Raw genomic sequence first — 14,837 nt, 5'->3', positions numbered from 1 at the left:
CCCTGCCCCTGGCAGGTCCCCTTGGGAGCCCAGAAGGAAAACTCCCCCTTTCCTAACCTAGACTGGCATGGATCAGCCTCCTAGACCTATTTTCCTATTTCCTAAAATCCTATTTTCTGGCTTTCAAGGGCTGTGCAATCCTGACTGCACACTGGGGACTTGGGGCACGCAGCAAACAGAGCAAAGAAAAGCTGAAAAAGTGGATTTGGGGACAGAACCCAGCACGTAGCTCATCACAGGAACCTCAGTGATTCCTCCCCTGCCCGCCCCAAAACCAAACCAGCCCTCCAAGGAGGGAGAGGATGCCTCACCTCATCCTTGTCCTGCACCTGGATGAAGAGGGGCAGGGCAAAGCCCACCTGGGCCAGCTCGGGGATGGCCACGCTGTACTCGGAGCTGTTGAACTCGGGCGCGTTGTCGTTGATGTCGATGACCAGGATGTTGAAGGTGGTGGTGACGCTGGCGTTGGACGGGCTGCGGTCGTCGTTCAGCTCCGTGCCCTGCAAGGGCACAGAGGAAGAACATTCTTGATTCCCCAGAAATAGCCAGCCTAAAGGAAGCGTGCATGGCGTGCTGAGAGACTCCCGCAGCTTTCTCTTCCTCCTCTTTGCCACGGAAATGTCTCTGCCATTGTCCCATTAACACATAAAGGTGTTGGCCCAGCTCCCCCATCACTCATGCACTCTCAAAAGCCTTCCCATAGTCTTTACATTTCCCTTAGGATGGCTGTGGCCAAGTTCTTTCCTTGCCTCAGTCGTGCAACAGGTTGGAGTTACACAAGTAGGTTTCCCTGCCACAAGCGCTTCAACAAAATAAAAAAGTCCCTTGTGAGATGTAGGGGATAATACAAAATAAGGGAAGGCTCAAAAGGCAAAGAGCACTTTTCTCTCTCCTCTGCCATCCCTGATGTGGGGCTGGGAGCTGCCACTGAACCACACATTATTTGGAAAAACACAGGGATGGAAAACTGGGGCACCAGAGGAAAAGAAGACTTAGACTTAAAATAGGTTTGGCAGCACGTGCCTAAACACAGAGCTGAGTCATGGACCCACACCTCTGTCTCAAGCAGGACTTTAATTCTGCCTTCCCAAAAGGAGGGAGTGCAGATTTTAATGCCAGAGAAGCAAGACTCATGGAACAGCCTTTTCAAGCCGAGTCCCTCCTCTTGTCCTCTGGATAATCTTGCTTTGCTGTGGGCATGGAAAAGCAGCTCTGTCACGACCCACACGGCTCATTGCTATTCACTGCTTCTGCACACAGCAGCAGAACAGGCTGATCCCAGCCAGGAGCAGCCCAGCTGTATTTTCCCTGTGTGCTCCAGGATGAGAGCAGCAGGGAACATTTTGGGTGCTGGGGATGCGGGATGTGGAGAGCTGGCGTTTGTGGGAGGACGAGGAGTTTGTGGGGAGAGGACATGGAAATCTGTCAGATCAACAGAACATCGGCTGGAACTCCATTGTCATGCAGGGAGGGAAGACAGGCAAGATTTCAGGCTCACAAACCTTTCCAAGATTAAACAGATATTTTTGTCCCTATTAAAACCCAGACAATCCTCCCTCTCTTGATTTTTGAAACTACAAAAGCCTGAATGAGAAGATACCAGGGATGGGTGAGGATCTCTTCCTCACACACAACAAAACCCCAAGGTATGAGCTGTGTCTGGGACCTAGAGGGTGATTTCTTGTCCCTCTGTCCCCCTCCAAGGAAGCATCACACATCCAAAACAAGGAGGTGATGCACTGGCTGCACCCTCCCTCCCAATCAATCAATGCCCCTTCCTACACTGCTGATCTTTCCCCCACCCTGGCCCAGCAGAATCCATACTTCTAAATGTGTTTCCAGCCAGCTGCCCAGCTTGGTATTGATTTTAATTACAGGGCTGTGAGCAGAGCCAGGGAGCTGCTCTCAGGTGAGGCTGGTGGGGCTGGGAAGCCACGCTCCAGTGCCTTTTCTTGACCAGGCAACTTCCAGCATCACTCCCCTCCCCGGGCTGGGTAGGCACAGATGATGCCCTGCCTGCTGACAAGACAAAATGTCGTGTTTATCCAGGGTTTTGGTGGGGAGAAAGAGGGAAAATATGCAAAAGTGGGCACAGTTCAGGTGTCTGAGTGTGTGTTACATGCAACCCTGGGGTATCTGCACACTGCCACAGACAGGACAGCAAAAACACCTTCATATTGAGAGAATCATGTTTTGGGCCACCAGACCCAAAGGGGGCTGTGTTTAACATCTCCTGGTCAGCACATCATGGCTCTGGATGCCCAAGGGAAGAACACATGGCAGGGGTGTCCCCAGGCAGGATGTGCTCCCCAGGAGCAGCTCCCACCTTCACTGTGAGGATGAATCCAGCAGTGTAGAAGGGATTTTCCCTGTCCAGGGGCCCATTCAGGGTTAAGGCTCCACTGATGTAGTCCAGTGCAAAGATGCTGTTGGTGTTACCTGAGGAAAAAAATAACAGGAATGTGAGCACAGGCAGATGGCACAGCTGATCCTAAAAAGGGCTGGAGGCAACAGGGAGGGAAGAAAGAGGGCACAAGCTCCAAGCAAAGGGCTCTGGGAACCTGGCACACCATTCCAATGTGCTTTAAAATGTCATGGTTGTACCACTCCTCTCCTCCTCTCACCTGCCCTGGCTTAGGGCTCAAAACAGGGCTCTCCTTCCACAGCCAAAAGTTGCCAATGCTGAAGAGTTTCAGAGGGTTTCAGTTATTAAAATCTGCAACAGCAAAACTGAAAGCAGGACCAAATCCAGCTGCTCCCCTCTGAGTGACCACCTGCATTTGCAGGGCACCATGTTCCTGGGGTGGCCATGGCCTCTCTCCTAAAATACAGGAGTTAAGGGACATCAGCCCAGGGAGGCACAGATGGACCAACCCTGCAGGAATGCTCTAAACAACAGGTTTAGCTGTGGGGCCTCTTGCCAGAGGGTGCTGAGGGGGACACAAGACCACATGTATTCAAGGAGAGGCTGCAGAGCTTAGAGAAAGAAAAAAAACTCTATCAAGTAACAGAGAAGCCTCACACAGCCCAGGAATTCCTTAGCTGGATGTATTTGGAGCCAGTGAAAGTATCAGCAAAACAGTGGAGGCACTTGCCCTGCTTTTATCCTCTTGCCTGGTTTTCCTCTACTGGAGCCAAATTTGGCACCCTGTGCCTGTCCCTACAAGCAAACAACCAGCCAGAGAGCTGGGCTGCCTCCACAGACCATCCCATCCCATCCCATCCCATCCCATCCCATCCCATCCCATCCCATCCCATCCCATCCCATCCCATCCCATCCCACCCATCCCCAGCTTGAATCCCCCTCTGGAATTAGACACCCAGAGAGGATTAAGTCAACATGCTCGGGTGTCACAGCCAGCAGGCACTCAAAGGACAATGTCCTGCTGGGGAATGTGCTTGTGGCAGCTCCAGGTGCTCTCCCTGTGAGCCAGACAAAAGCAAGCAGTTGGTGTGTGGAGCCCGGGACACCCGACACCAGCCTGCCACAAAAGCAGAGCAGGCTGCTGAATTAGTGATGGCCAGGGAGGTTTTATCCAGGCATAGGGTCACCCACACAGCATCTCAAGGCGTGCAGAAACCCCAGATGCAGACAGCAGCCAGGAAACCCTGCAGGTACATTCCAGTCATCCCAGTCGAGAGGGAGTAAAAAAAATAAATCCTGTCTCCTCAATGCGTCTCAGCGCGGATGACAACGCACACAGCATTTGTCATTTCCCTGGGAGGGAGCTGCAAGACAGATCTGCTGCCAGGAAAAGTTGTTTCCCATCACTCAGCACCCACCTTGCTCCCTTCCAACCTCTGTTTGATCACAGCTGCACCTTTCTTGGGATGGCCAAAGCCCCCAAGTCTTCTCCTTCTCCTTCTCCTTCTCCTTCTCCTTCTCCTTCTCCTTCTCCTTCTCCTTCTCCTTCTCCTTCTCCTTCTCCTTCTCCTTCTCCTTCTCCTTCTCCTTCTCCTTCTCCTTCTCCTTCTCCTTCTCCTTCTCCTTCTCCTTCTCCTTCTCCTTCTCCTTCTCCTTCTCCTTCTCCTTCTCCTTCTCCTTCTCCTTCTCCTTCTCCTTTCCCTCAGTTCCTTGACACTTTTTTCCCCATTGCTGAGCCATTCTTTCTTCTTCCTGGGCTGAATTCCTCCCTTTCCTGTCCTTCTCTCCATCAGAAATGTCCCACTGACCACTCACCACCTTAATGAGCTGATGCCAGGCTGCTGAAAATATTAACAACAGACTTGAGGGGTTTTATTTCCTAATCTTTTCCTGCTGTACATGAAGATCTCCAGCCTCTTCCCTCGGACAGTTCCCCTCTTTCCACCCTGAGTTCCCAATTTTGTAATTTATGGCTCAGGAAGCTTCTCCTGATCCCAGCTTTGAAGGACACTCCAGGAGATGGATTGGACTGTGCTGAGAGCCATTTAAAAGCTCCAGGACACCAGGTTGCCATGGTAAACTTTATGCCTTGGGGTCACCTCCCCCTAATATAAAGTGCAATAAAACACAGGAACAATGGAATTCAGTGGAATTAGGTCAACAGGGCAGGAATTTGACTGAACACAGCGCTGTGTTCTGTCCCCTAAAAATCCTGATGCATTTCATATTTGACCACAGTTGCTTTTTGAAGGATGGGAAACTAAACTGGGGACCCAAAGGCCTCCCAGGCTGCACATCAGAGGCTTTTCTCTAGCTCAGCCTCCCCAACACCATCAGATACTCATCCCATGCCCACTGGGGCTTCCTTTCTACTTGCAGAGAATTCCTGGCTTTGCAAATTTGGAAGTTTGGAGAAAGAGGTGTCTCCAATACCTCTCCAACCACCACTTCCTCACTGCTCTGACCAGTGACTCTCACTGCTGAACAATGCCCACTTCCTAAGACATTTTCCTTGCCAAAATCTCCCTGATCATCCTCACTGTCCTGAGAACAAGGGGGAAAAAAATATGATGGGGGGAAATTATCCAATTTTGTCCTTCCTCTCTCTGGAGAGACCAGAGATACATGCAGGGATGTGGCAGAAACTGAAGGATGGGAAAGGCTGAGCAGCAAAATGGGGAAAATGAAAACAAGAAAAAAATTTGAGGACTTTGGGACAGCAGAATGAACCCACTTCTGGCAGACTTGTTGCTCCCACCTGGCAAGGAAGGCAGGCAGGGCTGGGAGCACTGGGATGGATCACAGGAGCCCATTCCGAGTGTTTTTCCAAGCTCATTGAGGAACAGACGGTGGCATAGGCAGCATTTTGGAGAAACACTGCTATAACCAGGGGTTTTATAGATGAGAGCCATCATGTTTAATTGCCCTGAGCCAAGCTCTCTGTTTTAAAATGCTGTTAAAAGTACTGGCTCAAACCCAGAGAAAGCGGGGAAAGAAAAAGGAAAAAAAAAAAGGGGGAAAACCCCAACATCAACATCTCCTCCTTCCTCCCCACCCCTTTAACCTTTGAGTGCTGCTCAAATCCCTTGGAGGGAGAGGTGCTGCTCTGGTGAAGAGCTGCCTGCCAGTCAGGCCAAGCTGTTTTCCCAGGGCAGGATGATTTTCCCACCCCCTTTCCACGGAAGCCGCGGCCGCACTTGGAGCGGGTGACTTTCAGGAGATGTGGAAAGGGAGCCCATCACACACCTTGCTCTGGATAATTTATTAATCAAAATGTGCTCAGTCAGGGCTCCTCGGGCAGGGAAATAGATGCTGTTGGATGTGGTTCATGGAGCCAGCAGCAGACACAGTTATTAGTGTATAAATAGTCCATCAGCAGCCGTGAGCACCTCGCTGCTCTTCACCTTGAGTTTCTGCCCCCCAGCCTGCAGGCAGGGAAGCACTGCCAGGGCAGGGACCTTGCCCCCCGTGCTTAAATTCACAGGCAACAAGTAATTTCCAAAGGAAAACAGGTTATTACAGCCTGAGCCTTCTGGGAAATCAAGGTGATGTGTAAAAACTCTGCTCCTTTCTCCTGCTCAGGGCTTTGGTTTGCTGCTCGTCTGGGAAGATGCAGCTCTCTGGGATAACAGATCTGAGGCAAAGCTGTGTGCCAGAGTTCATTCTCACATGCCTGCTTTACAAACAGGCCTTTTTAGTATCTTTCCCAAAGGATTTGTCCATTCTAGCACGACCAGCAGAACTCCTCATCTAGCAGAGCCACAAAAGGAGCTCATGTCAAATGCTCAGTTCCCTGTCTTAGAACTGAATGTACAGTACAAGGAAATAAAAGGAGATATTGGTGCAATCCCCCCACCCCAAATCTTTTGGGAGCTGTGGCTGAGTACCAGAAATGAGAACAGAACCTTCAGAGTTTCTGCTCTGAGTGTAATTCTGCACACAAAAGGATTCTGAGTCTAGGACCACAGCCATCATTCCCCCACGTCATCTAAAATGGGATTTTGGACATAAACCTCACATCTCCAGGCTCCACAGCTTTCTGAAATTCCTCCATTAAAACCATCTCAGTACCAGCTCTTTTCACTAGGCACAACATGGTCCAGGTTCACTGTTCTCCACTGGCTGCCAACACTGAATCTCAGACTGGTTTGGTTGGAAAGGACCTTAGACATCATCCCATTCCAAGCCACCTTCCACTAGACCAGGCTGCTCAGCCTTGAACACACATTAAAATCCCAAGAAGCTAAACAGGAAGTCCCAGAAATTAAACAGAAAGGATGCTTTTGTTTCCTATTTAGACATAAAAGGGAATGTATAGTTTTAATTACCGAGGGCCATTCGCTGGGGGACCACCTGCCACGAAAACCATTATCCCAATCATATCTCTTTTCCAATGACTCCTGCATTGCCAGGGAGCCAAACCCAGATGCCAACAGCCTGGAGGAAGCAACTGAGCCAAGGAAAGAGGGGCTGTGACCACAGCCACCATCTTTGCTTTGTGCTGCCTCATCCCCTTGCATTGGCAGGGTGGGAAAAAAAAAACCAGCTTTTGATGGATAGCCCAGAGTGAGGCACTTTTCCACCCATCAGTGTGTCCTCCTACAGAAATGTTCTGCTGTGATGGCTGCCTCTAAATCACATAGGAAACCTTTCCCAGCAGGGGGAATTTATAAGGACTCCAACGCCCTGGTAGCTCCAATGTGGGAAAAAAGCTGGAGTGAGGTAGGGAATAGCAAAATGAGCAGGTCCCCCCTTCCAAGGGCTCCCCCCAATGTCTGCTTTAAGGGTTTTAGGGAGGAGGATTGCTCTGCTCTGCCTTCTTTATCAGGCCAGGTCAGGCAGCTGAGGGCTTGGAAACCTCTTTGGCCGCTTGACCTTTCCTCAAGGATTCATGCTGCACTTTCCTAAGGAAGGCAGTGGATGGGAAACATGTTCTGAGAGCAACTGCACTGATTTTTCACTCATATTCATATAAATTTATATATATGTGACATGTCATTCCTTAGCAGGAAATCCAGAAGGTGGAGAACAACTCTTTTCACTTTAGTAACTCACACTTCTTTTGCATTGTGCAAATAATGATTTTAAATCCATGTTTCCCCTCTGGATGCACCAGCTTAAGGAAGAGGGGCTTTGTCAGAAACTGCATCAGTCTCATAAAACAATCCACCTAAGGGTTTGTGGATAGCCCTAAGGATCAAAAACTCACTCCCCTCTCTCCTGAAGGACTTTCCAAGCCCAGGAAGGACACACAGATTGCCCTTGTGCAATCTCCCACTGCCCATCCATCACTGCAATGTGCCAGGCAGGCAGAGACTGACATGCAGGACCCTCTCCCCTGGCTTAACCCTTCAGTGCCTGCCCAAGCAGCACAGGTCACCTTCACATCCTCCTGCCAGAAGGCTCCAAGACTATCCTGGAAATAAATGAAGCCCAAAGTTTACTGCTAAGCAAGCGACACGTGAGTGAATATGTTTTCCTAAGAAGAGCTCGTTGGCCAAAGTCTCCTCCTGCCTGTTAATTAAATTGCTGTTTAACTCATCCTAAAACTCCTTCCCTGGAAAAGCCAGAGGATTCCCTGTGCCCCAGGCAGTGTGCAGAGGCAGCAAATGTGAAAACACTGCCGTCTGCAGGGCTGATCCTGCCCAAAACTCCTGATTTCTGCTGGGAAAAATCAATCTCTGTTAGCCCGGAGAGTTCCCCTAAATGAAAAGCCTTATCTAGAACAGGTCATGTTATACAACAAGTCACTCTCTTTGCCTGGGAAATGAAAGATGGTGAGGCAGAGTCCCCACTACAGAGGCTATCTCCATAAATCTGCCAAAAAGGAGCTGTGGATTACTTGGCTGGATTAATTATCTGTCCTTCAAGCAGAGTCCTGACCTCAGCGGCTGAGCATCTCCAACCTGTCACTGCAGCTGGGGAGGGAGGGGAGGGATTTCACAGGGCTCTGGCCACAGGGAAAGCAGCAGGAACACCTCTGGAGCAATGGGAAAGCAGCAGGAACACCCTTTGGAGCAATGGGAGCCCTGGCACTGACCAGCCTGCTGGCACCAGGGGCGTGAACTGTGAGGTCTCAATTGGAATTTCTTTTTCAGCTGGGCAGAGAGCCCGTTCCTTGCAAAGAGTGAAGCGAAAAAAATAGATTTTCCTGGGGTCAAAACACTCTGATGGGAAGGAAGGGGCAGGAAAAACCCAATGGTTTTCCCCTATTAGGCATGGAAATGATTCCCAATGCAGGCAGGACAAGTAGCCAAAGCCATGGCACAGCTACACCAGCGCTCCTCCATCATCTCAGCGTCAACAGCTTTGTAAGCTGGCAGCATAAAGTCAGATCTCCAGTCCTATTTTATGTGGTTATGGTTAATCTTTTAGTTTTATTGTGTTCCTGTCATGGGAGGACCTTGTGCTGGAGATAGCTGTATAAATAAGAGCTGCTGCAGCACATCCCCAGACGTGGCTGCCCCGGGGATGGAGACGAACACGACAGCGGCAATTCCAAATTAATTTTTGAATCCCCACCTCTAAATCGCAGCAATGCTGTATAAACCAGCCAAAAAAAAGGCAAAATCAGAACAGCCACATGATAACCCTGTGCCCAAAAAACTCTGAGAGCTGGGAAAAGGCATCACCCATCCCTGCAGGGGAATGGGAGCAGCATCACTGCTGCCTCCCCTCCTGGAAGAGAAGAGCCAGATTTAATTAAGGCTGCTTCCACCAGCCACTTTCACTTTTGCTTATGGTTGGTTTCTAATTTAATTTGCTTCCCCATTCCCATATGTTAGGCTTTCTTTTGTTTAATTTTTTTTTTTTTTTCAAAATTGCCATAAAAATTTTACAGCTCAGGCACAAAAATCTGCTCGTTGACCTTTACCATCATGATTGAGGATAATGAGAAATTAATTAGGCTTTACCTGCCTGCCAGAAAAGGAAATGGCTTGCCTTGGGTGAGCAGGATTTTGGAAGTGCATTAGATGCCAGTCCTGTGTCTGGACTCTCAGACATCAGAAAGTAAAATCAGCTCTGTCCACAGGCTGATCATTCCCATCCAACCCTTTCTCCACGAGACCCTGGTGATGACAGGAGAAAGATTCCTGGCCAGTTAGGAAAACACTTTGAAATTCTCATGCTTGGGGGGAAAAAAAAAGTAGTGCAAAGCAGCTTAATCACTCTTTTGATCCGTTTTGCTGGATCCTCTGGTAGGAGATCTGCCCCCACCAGGCAGGACTGCAGGCAAGGGTTAAACTCTTGGCATGCACAAGCAGATGCAAGGCTGTGAGCAGTGAGAGAGCCTGCAGGTCTCTCCACATTTCACCTGAATCCCAGAGCATCCTGATTCCCCTTCCACCATCCCACTGCCCCTCCAGGATGACCAGGCTGACAGCTATTTTACCATCCTCACCCTAATTCAGCAACCTCTCCAAAATTAGATTGGTGTTTCAGTCCAGAAAAAGGTCCCATGTCAGGCAGAAGGCAGTTGCTGCTGCACCTGGGACAGCTGATTCTCCCACAATCTGGGAGAATCTCTTGAATAAATTGCAGAAGGAATTAGAGGAATAAATAATCCTTGCATCTTCAAAGGCTGGATACTTGCTGTCAGGATCAGCGGACTTGAAAGTCAGGGTGGAATCACCTTGACCCTTGAGGCTGATTAAAAGAGGGTTTGAAATGGCTGGGCTTTAAGGAAAAGAAACTGGGAAATTAGTCCTGCACGTGGAGGCAGCACCTGGAACACGTGGCACAGAGGGGAGGGGGAGGCACTGCTGATGTTTCTTGCTGGGAAGGAGCCACCCCAAAAGTGATGCCAGGAGGAGGGTTACAACCCACACCCACCCAGCTGCTCCCTCACTCCTGGGTCACCTTGAGCAATCTGTCTGTGCTCACCAAAGCAGCCTCTGAGTGCAGCCCTGGCAGCATCCCAGTCTGCTGGGGTGTGGCAGAGATTGCTGAGCTCAAGGAATCTTCAATGAAACAGACCCAACCCCACAAAACTGGCCTTTCCATAAGGCAGCTGGGTTTGATCTGGAAACACCTTCCCAGCCTTCAGAGCCAGACTGCAGAGGCAGGCTCAATCCACGTGCCTGTCAGGAGGCAGAAAGCCTTTAATTAAGGCTTTCTTTAATTAAGCTTCACTCTCTAGCTCTGCACCCTCACACAGTCCTTGCATCTTAACTTTTGGGAAACACCACAGAAACCACCAGGAGCTGTTCAGTCCCATTCCCTCCCAGAACAGAAAATCCTTTCCATGGTGTTGCCAAGCTGTTGGGAATCATCATCATTTGGAATTAAAGGTTTCAACACGAAATATTGTCAAATTTTCTTGGGGCAACCTGCTCTAGGAAGGTGTGGAAGGTGTCCCTGCCTGTGTTAGCGGGGTTGGAACAATCACCTTTAAGGTCCTTCCATCCTAAATTCTATCTATTGTACTCCATGATTTCCCAGAGATGGCATATACAAAGACTGATAGCAGAGCTATCCCTCCATCCATCCATCCATCCTTCCATCCATCCATCATCCATCCTTCCATCCATCCATCCATCCATCATCCATCCATCCATCCATCCATCATCCATTCATCCATCCATCATCCATCCATCCATCCATCCATCATCCATCCTCCAACCATCCATCCATCCATCCATCATCCATCATCCATCATCCATTCATCCATCATCCATCCATCCATCCATCATCCATCATCCATCATCCATTCATCCATCATCCATCATCCATCCATCCATCATCCATCCATCCATCCATCCATCATCCATCCATCCATCATCCATCATCCATCCATCCATCATCCATCCATCCATCCATCCATCCATCATCCATCCATCCATCATCCATCCATCATCCATCATCCATCCATCCATCCATCATCCATCCATCATCCATCCATCCATCATCCATCCATCATCCATCCATCATCCATCCATCATCCATCCATCCATCATCCATCATCCATCCATCCATCATCCATCCATCCATCCACCATCCATCCATCATCCATCCATCCATCCATCATCCATCCATCCATCATCCATCATCCATCCATCATCCATCCATCCATCATCCATCCATCCATCATCCATCCATCCATCATCCATCCATCCATCCATCCATCCACCATCCATCATCCATCCATCATCCATCCATCATCCATCATCCATCCATCATCCATCCATCCATCCATCCATCCATCCATCCATCCATCCATCCATCCATCATCCATCCCTCCATCATCCATCCACCCATCATCCATCCATCCATCATCCATCCATCCATCCATCCATCCATCCATCCATCCATCATCCATCCATCATCCATCCATCCATCATCCATCCATCCATCATCCATCCATCCATCCATCCATCCACCATCCATCATCCATCCATCATCCATCCATCCATCATCCATCCATCATCCATCATCCATCCATCCATCATCTATCCATCCACCATCCATCATCCATCCATCATCCATCCATCATCCATCCATCATCCATCCATCCATCCATCCATCCATCCATCCATCCATCCATCCATCATCCATCCCTCCATCCCCAGATCCCCAGGACTCACCAGACACGATGGTGTACCCGATTCCCCGGGGCCGTCCCTTGTCCTGGTCGATGGCTGTTATCATCCTCACCGTGGTACCCTGGGGAGGGACAGGGGACAGATGTCACAGCCCTGCTGGGGCTCCCAACACAACCTGCACCTCCCACCCTGGCCCATGCTGAGGTTTTCATTGAAACCCTCGAGGAGGAAGAGGAGGAGGAGGAGGAGGAGGAGGGCTGAACTGAGAACCAGGGATTGCCCACAGGCTCTTCTGCTCACCCACCTCATCCTCCATCCTGTCCTATATCCCAGCAGAAAGACCCAAGTGCCCCCCAAAACTGCCAAAAATAACCCAACAGGGACCCAAAATTCTTGTTCAGCTCTTGAATTAAAAATATCCTGCTCCGTAAGTCAACTTCCCCCTCTGCAGTGCAGCGAGCCCCTGTGAATACCAACACATGCACATGCCTGTAATTAATGTAGTGTGAAAAAATTTACAACTCAGCTGCTCTTGTTTTCATTGGCTTATTAACAGCGGGGAAAGCAGCAAATTTTTTAATTTTTTTTTTTTTCCCCCTCAAAGGAAATGTCAGCAGAGGAATTTGCATTTCTAACGAGGGGGCAGAGCTGGTGCCTGTCCTGAAATCCATCACTTGAAGGCCAAAGGGAAAGCTGTGGCAGAAACATCAGGACTTGCTGCCTTCCCTAGCTTCCAGATCCGTGTCCCTGTGGGCTCAGTGCTGTAAAGAAAGCTCCCAGGGCCAGGCAGGCTGCCTGTTCCCTGATCTCTGAGGGCATTTCCATGGACTCCTTAAGTAAATCCATGTTATTAACTGAGAACATTAGCCATAAATCCCAGGTCACTGGCCCCTGAGCAGCACTTGGCTGGTGAGGCTCAGCAGCCACCCTGAGAGCCTCTAAATTACTGACAATAACTGTGCTTGCCCAAGAGCACAGAGAGAGAAAAAACACCACAGAAATGGGGAAGGAGCAGGTGGGAAAGCAGAACAGGGGATGTGGAGAGGAAGACAGGGCAAAGTGGAGGGGAAAAAAAAGGGTGATGCATTTCAGTGTAGTTTTGCTTAAATTATAATGTGTTATACCTCATACTGTATATATATATATTTAATTGTATTGCATACTATAAACTGTACATATTATGTGTCATATTATACATTACACTCACATCCAGCAGAATCAAACTAAATGAAATATTTAATCTCCCATCCCCATGGGGCAGATAAGAGCCCCCTCTCCTCCCTGGCACAGCTGGAGCTCCCCAGTGGGAGAGAGGGGGCAGAGGGTGAAGGCACCAGGTCGGTGTGACAGCTCACTGTCACACCAGGTCTGTGTGACACGGAATGGGAATTGTCCCCTGCAGAGGGAAGGCTGGGGAAAAGCAATGGGGAACAGCTTTATCTGCAGGAGATGCCCCTCCTGGAGGAGCCAAGGGGAAGGGCTGGAGGGAGAGATAAAGGGATGAGCGTGGATGTGGCAGCAGGGGAAGTTTAGGAGGGGTGGAGGGGGAATCTCACTCGGATGTCTCAGCAGAGATGCCCACAGGGAAGGAATTATCCAGATTTTTGATCACAGGTACCACGAGGGACCATGCTGAGGTTCACCCCCTGCCCTTGGTGATGATACATGCTGCTGGGTTTTGGTATTTTGGTGTTGGGGCTCCTCCTGTTTCTCCTTGCAGCCTCCTGTGTTTCTCCTTCTGCTCCTCCTGGATGGGTCACATCCCACCAGCGTCCAAGAAACATCCTGGAGTGCTGCTGGGCTCCCTGCCACCCATCCTTCACATCCCACCTGGTTTCCATCCTTCCTGACAGGTCCTCCACGACTCTCCCAATTCCCTTGGGAGATCCCTTCCTGGGCATCCACAGTGTTTGGGAGCAAACTTGAACCTTCCTGGAGAAGTGGCACAATCTGTGGCAAGACCCTGCAGCTCTTAGAAAGTCCCCAAATATCCCTGAATTTCCTTTTGAAACAAGTCACAACCTCGCCCTCCTGCTGCAGACAGGCTGGTGGGCACAGAGAGGACGGAATAATTCTCCCCTCCCTGGGGGAGGAGGAAGAAGGTTTAGAAAAGTAATAATCTGGGAAAGCCTGTGCTTAAAAAAAGGCAAAGAAAATAAAGAATGGCACATTATCCAAACAAAATCTGAGGGTTTTTTGAAGAGGGGCAGGGGTAAATCAATCCTTTTTTAATAAAACCCTGAGCTTTTAATAAAGTGTTCACACTGATGGGCTGGAAATATTGTAAGAAAGAATTAACTCGGAGCTACTGAGACTCTAGGGCAAAACCAGAGCTGATTCTACATTATTTCTTCAGCTCAAGGAGTTTCTGAGGAGGAGGGGGGATGGTGGTAAAGAATTAAAACTGGTTTAACCATGTTTGACACGTGTCTGTACCATTCTACCATTGGGACCAGGTGCCAGTGGGGTTTGGCCCCTCTCCTGCCTTCAGTGGCTCCCTGTGGGATGCAGCACACCTTCACAGCCCTCAGCTTGTCTCCTGGAGAGGGAATTCCTCCTCCTGCACCCACAAAATGCAGCTGCACCAGGCACCAGCTGAGGTGCAGGGGCTCATCAGCAGCTCTGCCAGGGGAAATGGCTCCTCTCCTCCAGAGCAGAGTCACTTAGGTTGGAAAAGGAATCACAGAACCATCCAGGTTGGGAAAGGAATCACAGAACCATTCAGGTTGGGAAAGGAATCACAGAACCATTCAGGTTGGAAAAGCCTCCTGAGATCCTCCACTCCAACCATTCCCCCAGCACTGCCAAGGCCATCACTAACCCACATCCCCAAAAATGCCTCTTAAATCCCTCCAGGCATGCTGATCCCACTACTACCCTGTCAGGCCATGCCAGTGCTTGGACACCCCTTCCTTTCCATGGCATTCAAC

General features: G+C 49.6%; 1 protein-coding gene across 1 annotated transcript in view; it reads right to left on the bottom strand.

The window, feature by feature from the left end:
* Positions 1–14,837, bottom strand: part of CDH23 (cadherin related 23) — a 157,787-nt gene that overhangs the window by 81,147 nt on the left and 61,803 nt on the right. The window contains 3 exon segments of the mRNA XM_056495621.1: positions 312–500; positions 2,327–2,439; positions 11,950–12,028. Coding sequence (XP_056351596.1) covers positions 312–500; positions 2,327–2,439; positions 11,950–12,028 — 381 coding nt within the window.

This window comes from Oenanthe melanoleuca, chromosome 6 (assembly GCF_029582105.1).
Source record: "Oenanthe melanoleuca isolate GR-GAL-2019-014 chromosome 6, OMel1.0, whole genome shotgun sequence".
Lineage (NCBI taxonomy): Eukaryota > Metazoa > Chordata > Aves > Passeriformes > Muscicapidae > Oenanthe > Oenanthe melanoleuca.
This window is presented reverse-complemented; position numbering and strand designations above follow the sequence as displayed.